The sequence below is a fragment of the Clinocottus analis genome, unplaced genomic scaffold (assembly GCF_023055335.1).
Source record: "Clinocottus analis isolate CAN_PGR_092001 unplaced genomic scaffold, fCliAna1.0.p SCAF_1, whole genome shotgun sequence".
Lineage (NCBI taxonomy): Eukaryota > Metazoa > Chordata > Actinopteri > Perciformes > Cottidae > Clinocottus > Clinocottus analis.
In genome coordinates, this window is record NW_027175820.1 from 6,082,478 (window position 1) to 6,100,000 (window position 17,523).

The window sequence follows — 17,523 nt, forward strand, 5'->3', positions numbered from 1 at the left end:
GCTGTATATAAATCTTTTCTGGTGGCCTAAACAGAATCACAAAATTATATATATATATATATATATATATATATATATATATATATATATATATATATATATATATATATATATATATAATTAAAAGTTATAGCTTTTTTATAATGTAATTGTTTTTCACAAATACACTACATTTATTATAATTATTTTTCCCTATTTGCTTATTTTCCCATTGCATCGTGCAGCTGTGCCTTCTTCTGTTTCTCTGCTCCTTCAGGGCTCTAGTATGGCTTCTTGGGACCTGTTCAACAGCATTTTTCATCCAATCACATTTCGTTTCACTTTATCAATGTAAGATTAGAATACATAGATGAAACAGCCTTCTCGAGACCCTAGACGTGTGATTGGTCACAGGGCCCACGTGACCATTAACATGCGCTGTGATTGATCAGTGAAGCTAATGTCTGACCGAGAATCTAGAATCCCAGGACTTACTGATGACCCCTTTTCCCGCGGCCTATACCCACGGTCTCTCCCTGCCCCAATGAGGTGGTCGCCGGTGCAGCTGTGCTGCAATGTCATGTCTGCACTGTGCAGGGTCAGTGTCTCGGTTTTGTTGGATAGATTTGGACAACATGCATTGTTGTTGACCCGACGTGTTTGAGCTGGTCAAGTCAGTCAGTCAGGACACATAACATCGCGAGGCGAGCACTGCGTAATGGCACAATTAATGAGTGGCCGCACCTTTTTCTCTCGTCAAAGTAGTCCAAATTCTCGCGCCGCGCGCAGCCAACCATCATTATATGCGTAGGTTTGTGTTGCTCAGCATTGGAGGCCTAGATCTAAAACCCCCGACTTAGAGACGCTGTATACGTGGTTTCCTCTCTCAGTTCAGTCTGATTATTATCTACTCAATGTTTCCTGTTTCCACTCATCTGCTGTCAGGAGGTTACTTTTGACCCGGATAAAATAAATAAGCAAATTAACTCAGAGCAATAAAGTTATCATATATAATTAAAATATATTCTGAGGGATGGGGGATTGAATTAGGATGTCACACTCCAACAATTTGGACTTTCTTAGCCAAAGATCTCTGCGCTGCAAATGTTCTTAAATAATGAATTCCTTTTTTTTCTCCTTTTTAGTAAAGCTTGCTGCCGGCTGTCAGACGCCTGGTGCTCCTCCGTTGTATTCTTTGTCTGGCTTTCACTGCGACGGGGGGGAGAAACACAAGAACAGTAAGTAAAAAAAATAAGAATAACACAGCTGTTCTTACCTGTCACAGAGCTTTTTATACCAACCTCGGTGAATAACAACTCACCGTGGGTACATTGCACTTGGGGTTTCTCCCACTGTCCGTCTGCTTTACAGCGAACTGTCGGCGGGTGGCGCTGTCTAAACCCGGGGCTGCACTGATACCGGACGATAGAGTTGATGGGGAATTCCTCCCTCTTATTACCAAACATGTGGGCGTTCTCCACCTGCGGCGGGACGCCACAGGACACTGAGGACAGAACCAGATGTTGTTTTTTTTAATTCACTGATCAGTGATTTTGGTCTTCTTTCAAACAGGTGGAAAGAAAACATCCAAAACACACATTTCGTTATATATTTTACTCTTTTTTTGTCTGTAGATTTATTCTAAATTCACCCAAAGTTACTATTCAAACATAACATTTCATGAAACACAATAAATCTTCCTCTTAATGTCAGTGATGAAGTGAGTTTAATGGTGATATCTGTGAGTTCATGTTTTGACCCAATTAACCTGAGAATGTGTGTAATGTAACTAAACATCTCTTTAAAGGACTTTCTCTTTCCAGAAATCTTCACTTCAACAGCTCCTACATCCACCAAACTTTACTCGTTCATTCCTACAGATATTCTGAGGGTTTATACAGATGGGTTTGTTCACACAGCATTCAGAATAAAAACATGAAGAATATTTTTTTTCCAAGTGTGTTGACAGTATTTTCTGATTCCTGGTGAGTGATCCAAAGAGAGATTCAAAGAGATATCCAAAGAGAGATCCAAAACACACTGTAAAAACCTTTAACTCTATTATGGCCCTTATAAGTCAACAAAATGAAACAATATTTTTTAACCTGGCTTTATCCAATTTTCAGATTTCTGTTGAGTTATGATGCACTTTTATAATATTCGTAGCTGTGCGTTATCTTCATGTTCTTATGTTGTACCCCTGGTGTCATGTAAATGCATCAACACAGCTTCAGAGCCTTCGTCTGGATCAACATACCTGGGCCTTTCTTGCAGGTAAATGGCAGGTGGTAGTTGCAGGGCACATCGTTCCACTGGCCGTTCTCATGCCAGATCATCACCACACAGTCTTCTCCAGAGTGAAAGTAGTTATCCGGCTGATTTGGCCTCCAGTTCTCGTATTGCTAAAGAAGAGGAGGAAGTGGACACGTGCTTTTACTACAAAGGTACAAGCAGATGCTAAGAAACCAGTAAGAGGGACGACAATGTTTCATAAGAATCACTTTTGCTTTTTCATCATTCTGCACTTCACGTAAGCAAGATATTAACTTCTTCAACTTGTTTTTTATTCTGTCAACGAATGGTTTGTGGACTGCCGTTTTTAAACCTTGATTCAAACCTTGTTTCAAACCATGATTTTGCCGCCGTTGACAATATAAATTCAGAGAGAAGTAGTCACCCCTGATCATCGAGAGAAAGAATGCAGCTTTAACACATGAAGCATATACTTCTATACAACCAGAGGAGTTGCCCCCTGATGGACATTTGAGAGAATGCAGGACTAAGACTTAAAGCCTTGTCTTCACTCTGCAGAATTGGAGGTTGCCTCCTGATTCAACACAACAACAACCAACTTGCCACATTATAAAAGTCTTTAAAGAGAAAATTAATGGACAGGATAGTTTGTCTCATGAAAGAAAATTAAGGGTTTCTTGACACAGAATGTTCGAGCAACAAAGGTAAAAGGATCAACTTTTGCAATAACCTTTCCGAGTTAAAATGTCCTCAAACTGTCCATCTGTCGTTTCACTAGTACCTGAAGCAACAAGCCTCCATCAACGCAGCCATGTTATTTTAAATACAAACTCTCACTAATGCAGTACATTTATTTTTCTGCTTAGACCGTTTTTTTTTTTCTTTTTTTCGTACCTTTATATAACTCTGCCTGTGTTGAGTGCTGCAGCTGTGGTTGTGTTTATGACGCAGTGCTTTTTGGTGCTGGTTTGGCATAACTACATTTGCATTTCACCTGCTCAGACAACCTCCTACAAGGGCAAACAGCCTTTTTCATTGCTTTAGTTGGCAAAGATAACATTTCACAGACTTTCACAGATTTCACAGAGCTCGGACATCAGAAGGGAGCTTAGAGTCGAGCCGCTGCTCCTTCGTATCGAAAGGAGTCAGCTGAGGTGGTTCGGGCATCTAATCCGGATGCCTCCTGGACGCCTCCCATTAGTGGTTTTCCAGGCACGTCCAACTGGGAAGAGGCCCCGGGGAAGACCCAGGACACGCTGGAGGGATTATATCTCCCGGCTGGCCTGGGAACGTCTCGGGGTCCCCCAGAACGAGCTGGAAAATGTTGCGGGTGAGAGGGAAGCCTGGGTCGGTCTGCTGGGTGTGCTGCCACCGCGACCTGACTCCGGATAAGCGGCGGAAAATGGATGGATGGAACATTTCACAGACCTCTGTCAGAGACCAAAGGAATTCGTAGTCCACTGATGCCTATTCATTCTTCAATCATCATTAATCATTCGTTTTGTGTCTCATTCTGGTTGTCTTTTCGTGGGTTTGTAGTCATTTTGTAGCTCTTTGTGGACAATTTGCATATTCTTGTAGGTACTTTTGTATCTCTTTTTGTGTTTTTGCTTTTGGTTTTGCATCTCTTTATAATTGTTTTGGGTCACTGTAGTCATTTTGTATCTATTTGTGGTTGTTTTGTACCTCTTTATAGTCACAGAATGTCTCTATGTGGCTATTTTGTGTCGTTTTGTACTGCATCTCTTTGCGGTTGTTTTGCGTCTCTTTTTGTGTACTTTTGTATGATTGTTTTGAAGAGGAGTAAAACATATCAAAATAATACCATCTATAGTCATGCTGTACCCAAAGTGTCACAAGTAGGCTTGTGTTTTAAGGATTTGCAAACCAAACAGGTTGGGAACCATCAGACCACACCATAATATACCATATGGTACTATACTTTCCACTTCCTATAATGGGAGCAATGCACCAAAGTCCTCACTCACCAGTGGAGTGCCATCTATCCAGCGGAAATCATTCTTTACAGTCTTGTCATTTAACCCGATCCACTGGTAGTCCTGTGCGTGTGCTGTTGGAAAAAAAGTGTTGAGATTTTATTTTTCACCATCTGCATCTCTACGAAAACACAAACTAACGCACACGCACATGTTATGCACACACACTCACAGTTGACAAAGTCTTGCTCTTCTGGTGTGATGATGCTGACCAGGTGAGCGTTCAGGTACCGGCAGCGCTGCTCTGCGTCCAGCCACATCTCTCTGTCAGAAAAGTGCAGGTAGCAGTTCCCCTGAAACTTCATCCAGCCGTCTTCACACTGCTGCTCATCTGCAGCCGCAACACCAAAGAGTCAACGTTCACACACTGGACGCGCAGTATAATCAGTGTAGTTTAGTATATTTTTTACTTTTTAGGCCTTGGAGACAACTAAAAATGGGTTGGAAAACTAAAGCACAGTATGTGATGAAGAAGCTCTTTTGTATTTCTTATCATTCTTTGTGTGTTTGAGAAGCTGATGAAGTGCTTGATATTGTTCTCAATCCATGTAGTGTTTTAGTTTGAGCGAAATATTCAGTATTTATCTTGTGAGAATATTTTTCCAATGCGATGCCCGTGTAAGTCTAACGACGGACAGTTTCCACCCCGACGCACAAAACCAACGTCCATATGCAGCATGGAAAATTAGTCATAATGCTCCACTTAAGCTGGGAGAGCTCAGCCCCACAGTAGTGCAATTGTGAACGTTTCTTTTTTTTCCTTTAGCTGTAAAATTCAAAGGCTTTATTCATTTATTCTCTTGCTTCACCGTCATAACTTCAGAGTCAGTTCACCTGAATTACATAAAAAGATATTTTCACATTTACCCAATTTCTGTCCAAAGACTCCCTAAAAGAAATATTCCTCCCCAACTAACATTATCATTAGTCTCCCTGTGATACTTTGAAGTCTCTATCTATCATCATGACTCAACGGTACTGTCTAAAACATTTCTGCTTAATATATAACAACATCCCAAATATTATAAATATTACACCCACGGACGAGTAGCGTTAAACTCCGGTTAAATTTAGCCTTTTTAATTAAATACGTGTTTGACATTGTATTGTAATGTTGTAGTTTTCTTTTGGAAAGCACATATGAATAGAAACTCTTTGGAGTATTGCTGTAAACTCTGAACAATATAACTACTGCATTCCTTCATGAGGAAAATATTTATATTTGTTTATGATTGGGATGAACTGGCTGTCTAGTTGCCTTTATTGACCCACATAGATCGTTTTAGTGCCGATGTTACACAGTCAAAATGAAAAAGTATGTGATTGAAAGTTCGATTGAAAGCGAGCAACGATATCAGCAAAGCGTTTCAGAGACACAGAGAAAATGTGATGAATAGCTTAACATTCTGCTAACCTCTTCAGTCTAGTTTTATAATTCCATTGTGGTTTCATGTTAATGTTACACTGGCCACAGAGAATTAGCCCAACACGTTGAGTGACTGTACATATTGAGAGAAACTAGTATTTTCATTATGAAAAAACGAGACTACAAAACACAAAAGTTAACGCTAGTCAGCGTTAACTAACCTGTCCAGAGTATAGCAGAGTATTAATTGGCCTCCACCTACGCTTCTCCCACAAAAATACATAATCATGATAGTAATCATGATTATGCATTTATAGTTAACAGAAAAATATACATAGGATAACAAAATATCAGGATAACAGGGCCGCATTGGCTAAAACAGAGACATCCCAGTTACATCTTTGTGCCACCATGACTCCTCACAGGGCCACAGCGAGTGTTGATCAGCTGGTGAAGTCTCTCTTTCTCTCTCTCTCTCTCTCTCATTGTTTTTGAGAGGCTGTTGTTAGTATTTATTAGCTGAAGCTGATCTCATACCGATCTCACAGCGCTCCCCTCCGTAGCTGGGCAGGCATAAGCATTTGTAAGAGTCTGCGCTGTCCACACAGGTGGCTCCATTGGCACAAGGGTTGGAATGGCACACATCTACCTCTGCAAGAAAGGGGGGCGGGTGACACTACTGTTTCAGCTCGGGATGGGAAGAGGAGGTTGATAAAGCTGTGATAGATGGACTATCACACCTTGGGACTGACAAGTTAGTGAACAACCTCTGATTCAAATTTTCTAACTTACAGCACATACATCTTATTACTTGAGGTCCTCCCAAATGATAAAGATATTCACTAAAAATGATCATATGTGCAGTGAGTTTACATTTGAATAGGTGGTTAGTAGCAGCAGTATTTATTTTTCCAGCAGAATGAGAGCATCCATATGGCGCCAGAAAGCACATATGTTGACTCGGGGTTAAGCATGCAAACAGCAGAGCGCAGGCGGCGTGCTGCCACAGCAAACCAAAAACAACATGTCGGCTTGAATTGTGATAAGACGTGTGACACGGAGGCTGTACAACCTCAGAGCAGAGCTGACACACATATTTGACAAGCACCCAAACATTCAGTCTGCCACAGAGACCCATAACCAGATGGACACAATTAACAGTAAAAAATCAAGGGAACACAAAACATAACAAAATTATGAGGAAAAACACACCAGGAAAGAGCCGGAAGGAGAGAAACTGATATTTTTTGTAAGTCCAGTAATACTGATTTATGAAATACAATCGCAACAAGTTAAATATATATCTGAAAATATAACTGACAAGCTGATTAATGAACAGAATGCAGAACAATATGTGCTCAACAACAAAGACATTCAGAGAAACGCGACTGTTAAACCAAAACATGATCACGCAGCATTGAATTGAGAAAGAACAAAGAAAAAAAATGAAAATTGGTACATGCAACCATTATGGTACTTACCGTGACACAGCGCAACCCCTTCCTCTACTCTGCAAAAAGCAGCACCACAGGGGTTGGGCTCACATGGGGTAAAGCCACCTAGAAAAAATGGTAAAATGATATATATTCAATTAATTATTATCTGGAGTATTGTTCAGACCTAATATATGTAAGGGATAATGCCCCATATTTGGAATGCAGAGGAGACGCTGTATACGGCTCTAGTAGCTGCAGCAACCTGTCAATCACAGTAATCCTAAAGCATACTCTCCTTTATGGTCTATTTGACGTTAAATGGACCATAATTTACTTAATTAACATCCTGCTGTATTGAAGAATACTTGACACTAGAGATTGAGACCATAATCTCATGTTTACAATGTTTACTGAGGTAATAAATCAAGTGAGAAGTCATTCGATCATAAACATACAACATGACATATTTTTCAACCAGTGTTAGTCGCCCCCTGCAGGTGAGTAGAGAGAATGCTAGTTTTAAGACACTTCCACATCGGCTTCACTCAGCAGAACCGGAGGTTGCCATCTGCTAATGACAGAAAAAATTAAGAAAAGCTTGACCTACCTTCCACTGAATACGTTTTTTGAACAACGCCTGGTGTCTGTAAGGAGGCCACTGTTGTTGGAGTGGGAGAAGCAGCCAGTCCCACAGGGGCAAGCAAAGGGTGGGGAGTCCCATAGACGTCACCAGGGGTCTGTGACAGTTCATCCCCACCAAGGGCCTCCTCTGGTCCTGTAGTGCTTTCTGTTGATGCCCACTCACTGGATGGAGAGGGAAGCAACAACTGTGGCAGATCTTCAAATGAAGCTCCTGAGCTGCTGGTTGTGGACAGGTGGGTGTCTCCGCTGCCAGAGTTGAAATCAGTGCTGCTACTGCTTCCTTCTCCGCTGTACTCCACTGACCCCTGTCCAAGCTCCATAGACATTATAGTGTCTCCAGATGCCTTTGTCAAAAAATCCCCAGTGACAAACGTAACACTGCTTTCTTCTCCGCTCGTTGAGGACTCAAAACCAGAAATTCCTGATCCAGACATTCTTGATTCAGACATTCCTGATCCAGACATTCCTGATCCAGACATTTCTGATCCAGACCCAGAGAGGAAACTTAAGCTTCCAAATCCAGACAAATGTCCACCACTCCCCTGCCTAGAGCTGTAGAGTAAAGACCCAGAAACCTCCTGCTCTCCAGAGGATGATACTGTAAGCTCAGTGAACCCTGACCCCACAAGGGTCACACCCGAGAAGAACCCAGAGCCACTTCCAGAGCCACTGAGAATCCCAGATCCTAAAATATCTCCAGAGCCACTGAACGCTAGAAGGCCCCCACCAAGCTCATACTCCTTGTGGGTAACAGGGGTGGACACATCGATCAGTTCTTGATCGATTAGTAAGATCTGTGACTCCCCCCCTCCAGAAAGCTCTCTTGAGTGTCCACTACCACTTCCAGACGAGAACCCTGATGGTAAGCCTCTCAACCCAGAAAAGTCCTGGCCGGTGATAAAACCGGACAACATTCCAGAGAATTGTTCACTTTCCCCAGAGCCATCTATGGAAGAGCCTTTCTCCTCAAAGCTGAAACCAGATCCAGATCCGGATCCGGACAGGTCCCCACTGGCACTGAGCTCTCCAGAACCTACTTCAGATGAAGGGAATGTAAAAATCCCAGAGCTTCCCCCTCCAGCTTCTTGGAGTCCACCTGAAGCCGAGCCCTCGACAGAGAAAATGCGGTCAATGCCCGAAAATGCAACGGTGATGCCGGATCCACCTCCACTGAGAGCTGATTCAGAAGAATCTTTACTGCTGAGACCTGATTCTCCACTGGGCAGCTCAGCTATGGCACTGCCGGCCAAGTCTCCAGAACCAGATATTTGTCCAGAGCCAGACAAGTATCCAAAACCAGATAAGTCTCCAGAACCAGATAGGTGTCCAGTGCCAGACAAGTCTCCAGAACCAGACAAGTCTCCAGAACCAGATAGGTGTCCTGAGCCAGACAAGTCTCCAGAACCAGACAAGTCTCCAGAACCAGATAAGTGTCCAGTGCCAGACAAGTCTCCAGAACTAGACAGGTGTCCAGAGCCAGACAAGTCTTCAGATATCACCTTGTCTCCAGAACCAGACATGTCTCCAGAACCTGAAAGGTCTCCAGAATGACCCCCAGAGGCACCATCAACCGAAGACCCTGAGCCAAAGTCTGCTGAGCCAGAGCCAGAGCCTGAAGTCTCCACGGGTATAGAAGAAACAATAGAAGGAACGGCTGAGGATACAGAAGAAAAGAGTGAGGCATATTGTAAATAAAACGGACATTTGCAGAAGTAAGAAGGTAATTTGTTCGTAATTTAAACATAGCTTACTAGGCAAATCAGTAATTGATGTGAGGTTAAGGAGGGCCTCCTGGATGTTAGTGATGTTCAGTCCAGTTTCATTTGCAATAAGTAAAGAATACGCTGTAAGAATTGAACAATTGAGAAAATTATGAATAAATAGTGATTTAAAAAAAAAAAAAATCAGCCTGATAAATAACAGCCAAGCAATTACCTCTGAAACAGTATGCATCAAATCTGACATCAAGTTCAGGGAAGTTTGTCTGGTTGGGGTGAGAGGACACGGTGTGCACTCCTGATTTCCCAGCTCCACAGTCAGTGTGGGGGTTGTTGATGGGATAGCGGACGCTACGATCCATAAGCCAGCCAGCGCGGCATTTGTCAAAACCTATTTTCCAGGCTGCGTAGAGCTCTCCGGTGGAAGCCAGCACGGCGTCGTGCTCTTGACAGCTAGAAGCAGCCTCATCATAGGTGAAACCCTCAGCGGAGCTCAAATGGAAAACCTCACCTGTAGAGCAGAAGAGAAGGAAATGTTACGATGGTGAAAAGAAAGAAAATGACTTTAAATAATTGATGTTATCGCTGTGTAAAAAGATACAGCTAATGTCAGTAAACCTGTTTGGGTTGATTTTCTGTCATCATGTACATTATCAAATAGGTCCAACGTGGTAAAGGAATTTTCCTTGAAGCAGTATGCAAGTATTATTGCAATTTTTATAGTTGTTGTTGTAAATTACTTAATTTATCCTTATTTTTGTACTATAGGCTTTATTGTTATGCTGTCATTAGGTATAATACATTTTTTTTAAATTCCATAGATGACAGTTTTAAAACTAATTAAGTACTTGCTTATTATCAAATGCTAAACATAGAGGGGTAATGAGGCGCTACACTTTTTTTTCAAGGAAGGGGAGGCTGAGGCATGAAGAGCAAGATGGACCTGCCAACATGTAGGATGTGAACACCCCTCCTCCTTCCCTCTCCTCCTCCATTTTGATTGGATACTGACAGTAAAACTGACTGTGACGGTTTTAGCGGTTGCTTAGCAGTTGGCTTTTCAATAGCATGATATTGCAATACTGTGGTTAATGCAACAGCCCAAGTAGCTTCAAAGTAAAAGTGTTTTTTTTTCTAAAAGTGATTTTCTTACCTTTGAGCCCATTAATGTAGCAGTACACATCGTATCTCTCGTCTGCCGGCCTCAAACCATATGACTGAACTCCAGGTTGATCCCCCAGATCTCCAGCACACTTATTTTCTGGGAAAACATTGGGGTACCTAGAAAAGGTACAACTAAGATGATGTATTGTGTTTGCGACATAAATCCCTCTGCCATGCTTTGAAAAATCTCAGATTTACCTGACAGTCTGGTCAAGTAACCATCCTGCATTACACTGGTGATATCCAGCCTCGTATGCGGCCTTCAGCTGCTCTGGCGTGGCGATGGAGGCTCCGACACTCTGGCAGGCAAGCTGGGCCTCAATGAAGGTAAAGGCGTATGGGCTGGAGCCTGAGCGATAATGGAAAACCACACCTGTGCAGAGAAACCAGGGACTTTGTTATTAGGGAACTTAATTAGGGCCCGAGCACTGATGTAGTTAGAGCGGAGGACTTATTATTATTCAAATTAATATTTATTTTTTTATTTTTATATTTGCAGTCATTGCATGAGAAAAAGAGGTGCTTAAGCTAATCTGACTCTGCAAAAATACCAATCTGATTAGAATGTCGGACAAAAGCCAGAAAAAAATAGCTCACTAGCGCCCCCTTTAGTTGTGAAAGACCACACATTTTGCTAACTATGACCGCACACATGTCCGGGTGGGACTGCTCTACAAAAAAGTCAAGCAGACCCCTAGGCTTCGCCAAATTAGATTTTCTGCCATTTTGTGCTGAAGCGAGGACCCGCTCACAGCTGCGAGCAGCTTTATTTAAGTTTTAGAACTTAGTTACAAAACAAGGACCCCAACCCGAACATATTTAATTATGTAATATTTAGTATTACTGACCAGTTGGCGGCATCACAAAGTCTTTGCTGGGCTCTCTTCCTATATTGGGCCGAGCGGTGGCTGCTTCTATCAAGTCAATGACAAACTCTGTGGTGTTTGGCGGCTGAGGCAGTAGCATCTCAGTAGGGCTCTCTGTAAAGGTGAAGTCCACAACGGTAGGCCGCTGAGTCTTCAGCTCTCCAACCACCTCGCTGTCTATGGTCGTCCGCCTGAAGAACACCTCAGGGCTTTCTGTCACCGTGGTAACACTCAGCACGCCGCTTCCCTCTTCTATGATGCCCGAACCTTCCTCATCGGGGGACTCTGGAGGTTAGAAAAGAGAGAAGCGAGAGGTTAGTGATCAATCTCTGCTGTAACTATGGCTATGTATAGTGTGTTTATCCAAGCCTTTCACTAAAACCAGCTAAATGTGGCTGGAAACAATTTAAATGACAGCGGGAAGACTGAACCAAACCAGAAAACCACAATATTGTGCTTGCAGGTACTTCCACAGCTTCCTCTGCCACCTCAAACTTTTAGTATTGTTGTCTTTACTAAGATTCAGTGTCATACATTTGGTAAAGGGGGAATTAGGAGCCCCAGCAAGATCCTTGCTGCTGCTGAAAGAGCAGACCTAATCTCACCGTGGAACCTTTTCCTATCAGAATCTTTGATTATTTAATATGTTGATGTATCTGATAATGAGCATAACAGTGCTTTCAGTATCACAATATGGCCCACCTGTGTAGCAGAAGGCGTCGTAGCGGGACTCCGGAAATGGGTAACCTGTCTGGTTTGTGTGCAGGTAAACAGTTCGCACCCCCAGCAGACCTCCTCCACACTGCGGCCGCCGGATGTTGATGGGGTAGCGGACGCTCCTGTCTCCCAGCCAGCCGGCGTTGCAGACATCCATCCCATCCTGCCAGGCCAGGTACAGCTGACCAGTGGTGGCTAACTGAGCTCCCTGATTGAAGCATGCCACCACCGCCTCAGAGTAGGTGAACTTTTCTGCAGAAGCTTTGTAGAAAACTCGGCCTGTATCAGATAAGACAGGTTCATCAAAATAAATAAGTAAAAAAAGATTGAGCTAAAAACACCCCACTTCAAAATGTAAGTGAATTCCCACAGCAATTCCAAACAGAAGCATTGCGGTGTTGACCTCAGTGTACCTCTCATCATCTCGGTGTAGCAGTAGACATCATAAGTCTCATTGAGTTCCCTCACTCCGTATGTCCTGACCCCAGGCAGCTCCTCTTTGTCGCCATAGCAGTTCACACGCGGATCATGGATCGGGTACCTTTGGTTAAATGGAAGTGAGCTTTGGTGTCTTCAATACGAAATACGGTAACAAATAACAAGAACAAAAACCGTCTTTTGTTGGCGCTCGAGTACCAAGCACAAACCTATCGTGTTGCAATTCAACTGTCAAGATCATTTTTAAGCAAACTTTTTAAATGCAGCAAAAAAGGAATGTGAATTACAAGTTTGCAACGTCTTATCCTGCGATTTTCCATTTAGCGCATTATCTCTTTTTCAATCAAGGCAAAAAAAAATCACTGCTGCACTGCATCTGCAATTCATCTTCAGTTCCCAGCTTTCAGATGATGTACACCATTTTTGTGTGGAATCTACTGTGGACCTGCTGTCTCCCCCTAAAATGTATCCTTATTACTCTGTGATAAATAGATAATAGTAAAGAGTTGTTGTTGCCCATCACATGACAAACTGACCTGACTGTGTGGTCAGAGAGCCAGCCGGCGTCACACTGGTGGAATCCATCGTCGTAGGCCGCTTGAAGCTGTTCGGCTGAAGCCACGACGGCACTGTTCTGGGTGCACGCTGCCTTTGCCTTCTCAAAAGTCAAAGTGTAGCGGCCCATGATTGCCCGGTAGTGGAACACCATACCTGCAGAGTTAAACAAGGACTTTAGTTTTACTGAGAATTAATTAAGTAACATGTGCAAATAACAACACATTTTGTAGAATGGTGCAGATATATACACTTGTTTTTTTACATTTAGTCACATTTAGCACCGTGGCTTCAAGAGTTATGGCATTTTATGTCGACTTAGCCACCACAACTACAATAATCTTATCATATTGACATTGAGCTGGCTCATTTTGTCACCTTGAACTTGCACATGGACTGTGTCCTGGCTGTCCTCGATGCCGTGCTGAACCTCACAGCGGTAGACTCCTGTGTCACTGGACCGCAGCTCGAATATCTTGATGCTGGCGTCTGTGGAAATCGAGGGGTAGCCCAGCAGGTGAACTCTGTCCAGGTAGCTCTCGCTGATGCGCACCTGTCCCCCCAAGGCCACCAAGACAGTCGTGACTTTTTCTTTGGTGACGTGGCTCCATTTGATGCGATGAGCGAGGGGAGGGATGGTGGGAGCCCCCGGGTCTGGGATGGTGTGGTCCTATGTGGGATACAAAAACACAACTCATCAAACACAACTAACCAGCAACATCTGAAAATTAATTGAAAAATAAATAAATAAATGGAAGTGCACAACGGGTGTCTCAGAGAGTGTTCCTGAAACAAAGTTAATGTGGGCATTAGGACTAAAAGAAACAATTGTCAAAGAACTTCTAATAGAGACTAGAAAGCATCAGAGAGCTGCAGAGTTAGGTGAGTCGTCAGTTCAAGAAATCTTTTTCATATTTAGTGCTCGAGCACTGTCAAAGCGGAGGACCTATTGAAATGCAAATGTTTATTTTTTTCTTCTTCTCGTTATTCTTCCTTATTGCATGGAGAAAATAGGTGCTTGGGCTGGGAGAGAAGCGGCTGCGATAAGCCACGCCTCCTTTGCCACGCCCCCTCTCGACGCGCATCGAGAAAAGGTGTGTTCACACCAAAAGCAGCAAGACTAATTGCGGCGAAGCTTTGCATTGACTTTGCATGTAATCTCAGTGCACGTCGAAATCTTGACGCGTTCGGTGTGAACACAGCGTAAGGCATCGGGGCTCTTGAGCGTCAGGGCATTGAGCGTGACTGTCACTCACGTCGGTCTTAAGTCACGCCCCCCACAAACATCACTATGGACGATATCTCCAAAACTACTACGCTTTTGGTGTGACTTCGGCATAAGTCTGCAGACTACGCCTTGAAACTTTCCTGTGTGTAAACACGTGTCTCCAGTATGCAAAATCCATAGCAAAACCCATTTCCACCCACTAGCAGCAGGCTAACTAGGTGGACCCCAAGATGGCACGATTGAGATGATTTCTTTATAATGGCGTATACAGTGGGAAAACGTACTGGTTAAATAAATAAAAAACTAATCACTGACCTCAAAGTAACACGGTAGTACCAGGGTGGATCCCAGTAGAGGGCGCTGTGGCTTCTCCAAAGGAATGCTCACACTCAGCACATCCTCCGGGTCTGTGGAGGAGACCAGCAAGAGTTTTCTGGTGAACACTAGACTGCTGCTTATGGCAACGACATGCATGGAAGAGAAGATGGCCACACAACAATCTCCAACTTTATCACTAATGTTTCTACCGTCTTAAAATAATGATTTTATTACATGATCTTGTGCATATGCTTTCTTACCCATAAAGGAGTGCTCTTCGTAAATGTAGTCAAATGCTGCTGCGATGGCATGGAAACACACAGACAGCAACACAATCCTCGTTATCATGTTTTAGCTGAAATAAAAAAAAAATATTAGCAAAAAACCCAAGTAAGTAAAAACTCTTTGTAACATCAAACAGAATGTTAACAATTGAATTATTTGTAAAGATGAAATCTAAGACACTATTTCCTTGCAGGTCTTATATTCAACCTTTCTATGCTGATGATGGGATGTAAATGCATATGCATACAATACTATTTATGTTTTCACTGATTCAATAAAAAAAAAACTGTACAGTGTAATAAAAGGATACAATTTTCAGTATTAAAAAATTACAATAGATAAATATGGGAAAATAATTAAAAAAAATCCACAGTACACCAATACATCTTTCAATTGAAAGTACAATCAGGTAAAATGGGTGAAGCTCTGATTTGCTTTTTAACCAGCAACCTTTGTTTTAAAACATTTAACGTGTGTAATTCTGGTCTCATTTGTGGTTTGATAAACAGTTAATCCATCAAAGTGAGTGCCTCATGTTCCAAACAGCTGTAGCTGTCATATTTAGAAGAGAGAATGCAGCTTTAACACATGAAGCATGTACTTCTTTACAACCAAACTTCACTTCTCGAGTCTCAAACAGACATGATTCCAGTTTTCCTAAACAAAAGCTACACAGCAACGACATTCTCCACATCATTTAACACTTCCTGCTCCTCCCTCCTTCTCAGAAACACGTTGATGTGTCGATGTGTCGATGTGAGGCAAACAAGGAGTTTCTTTCAAGTTATTTCAAGATGTTGGCTGTTACTGCATCTGAGTAATACTTCCTGCTCCTCCCCCCTTCTCAGAGACCTTTCCCAAATTCAGAAAAATTAAGTTACAAAACATGCGCTGAAGGACACAGAATTCATCTTATTTCAGTCTCAGCACAATAATAGCAATATTTAATTGTTTGTTTGTTTCATTGTTTACAAAGAATAGTTTGTGAAACATATGAACCACCTGAAAAGTATGCATCTTATACTAACTGCCTGTGTGACAAATTCATTAAGAAATGCATGACTTCAAGTTGAAGTGTAAGCACAAATTATAAATGTTATCTGGTGACAGTCTCTGGGTGAATGGTGAGAATTCAGGTATGCAATTGAACCTATTTCAATCATGAAGGACACATTGTGATAATTTTTTGTAAAAATCGAAGGAAAGAAGGAAAACAACATCAATATAAGAGCTTATTCCAAATGTTTACCCAACTTTCGGTTACCAGCTTCCTCAACGGCACTTATTTTTTTTCAAATGCTGTGAAAAGTGTTTGAAACCCTGGAGGGAGTGTCTGAGCTGCAGCGTTTGGACTTCAGTGACAGTTCATTAGCCGCTTAGTGGTGTGTGTGTGTGTGTGTGTGTGTGTGTGTGTGTGTGTGTGTGTGTGTGTGTGTGTGTGTGTGTGTGTGTGTGTGTGTGTGTGTGTGTGTGTGTGAGCGAGCCGCGCTGGTGGCAGGCTCCACACTGAGCTCATTCAGCCCTTGCGAGGTCCACTCCCAGAGAGACCGGGGGCTTATGAGACCAGATCTGTTCCCCATGAAGCCCGTAGTGTGGCAGCTCTGACGCACCCAGGTCTGAGTAAACAGCAGCCTTTCCATCACGTCTCCACACTGGTGACATTCAGGAGCCACGGTGGGAGGAGTCGAGGGCCGAAGGTGTGGTCGTAACGGGGCTCTACTCCTCACCTGTTTCTCTTTTTTTACTCTTTTCATGAGGCACATTTCTCAAGTTAAGTTTCACCGGGTTTGATACAGACTGAAGTAAAACTGCCCGGTAAATTAGACACAGCTCCCTAATAATAATAATAATCCTTAAACAGGGTTGTAGAAGATGTTGATGATGATGTTCTTTTTTCAGTTTTTTAATCTGCTTATATATATGTACCTTAAATACACATGTCTGTGGTACTTCATAGTGACTTATACTAACTTGTTGGTACTTTATAATGTACTTAGATCATGCTGTTTGTCTTGTATTGTCTAGTAAGTCATTTTGGTTTTCAGATGTGGTTCAGATTTTCTTCTTTTTTTGCCTTTGTGAAATGTATCATTTGTATTCCATGAATTACACATACACAATACTGAGTTACTGATTATAGTTCATACAAATGTTTGCGTTTAAGTAAACAACACAAATGCAGACTATGGATTTCTCATAAAAAATTATTGTTTTTTCTCTCAGAAAAGTAAATTCCTAATGAGCTCAAATAAAGATGTTGAGATAAGATGTTCAAACTTAAACAAGCTTTTTAGAATATTTTTGTTTGAAATATAAATAGTATTAAAATAAAATCACAAAGATATGAATGAGGATATATTATGGTTGAAATAAAATAAAAATGGTTAAAATTCTGTTAATAAAGCACACAAAGTGATGGAAATAACCTCATCATAACTTCTGCATTTCCTCAATAAATATGCAAAAACAAAACTATAAAGAAAAGTATTTCGCCCACCTGTTGTGAAGCTCTTCTTCAGTGGTGTAGTTTTTGGTGGTCAGCTGAGCTTTGGGTTCGAGTT

General features: G+C 42.1%; 1 protein-coding gene across 1 annotated transcript; it reads right to left on the minus strand.

The window, feature by feature from the left end:
- Positions 1-1,113: 1,113 nt before the first annotated feature.
- LOC137783843 (aggrecan core protein-like) lies at positions 1,114-17,508 on the minus strand. The gene is made up of 20 exons (XM_068574184.1): positions 17,460-17,508; positions 14,938-15,032; positions 14,675-14,766; positions 13,510-13,801; positions 13,113-13,287; positions 12,552-12,679; positions 12,124-12,417; positions 11,404-11,706; positions 10,754-10,928; positions 10,545-10,672; positions 9,609-9,902; positions 9,425-9,517; positions 7,639-9,327; positions 7,077-7,154; positions 6,133-6,246; positions 4,402-4,560; positions 4,221-4,303; positions 2,237-2,381; positions 1,301-1,483; positions 1,114-1,188 (listed from the first exon to the last, which is right to left on the minus strand). The coding sequence occupies exons 2-20, from the start codon at positions 15,023-15,025 to the stop codon at positions 1,121-1,123; spliced, it is 4,581 nt and encodes a 1,526-aa protein (XP_068430285.1). The 5' UTR covers positions 15,026-15,032; positions 17,460-17,508; the 3' UTR covers positions 1,114-1,120.
- Between the last annotated feature and the right edge of the window lie 15 nt (positions 17,509-17,523).

Bases quoted from the DNA above. Each gene is read 5' to 3' on its own strand.
- LOC137783843 (XM_068574184.1), bottom strand. From the start codon at position 15,025: ATGATAACGAGGATTGTGTTGCTGTCTGTGTGTTTCCATGCCATCGCA. The intron at 10,929-11,403 runs GTCAGTAATACT...TTCTCTGCACAG, and splicing joins CTTTGTGATGCCGCCAACTG to GTGTGGTTTTCCATTATCGC. The intron at 4,304-4,401 runs GTGAGTGTGTGT...TTTTTCCAACAG, and splicing joins AGAGCAAGACTTTGTCAACT to CACACGCACAGGACTACCAG.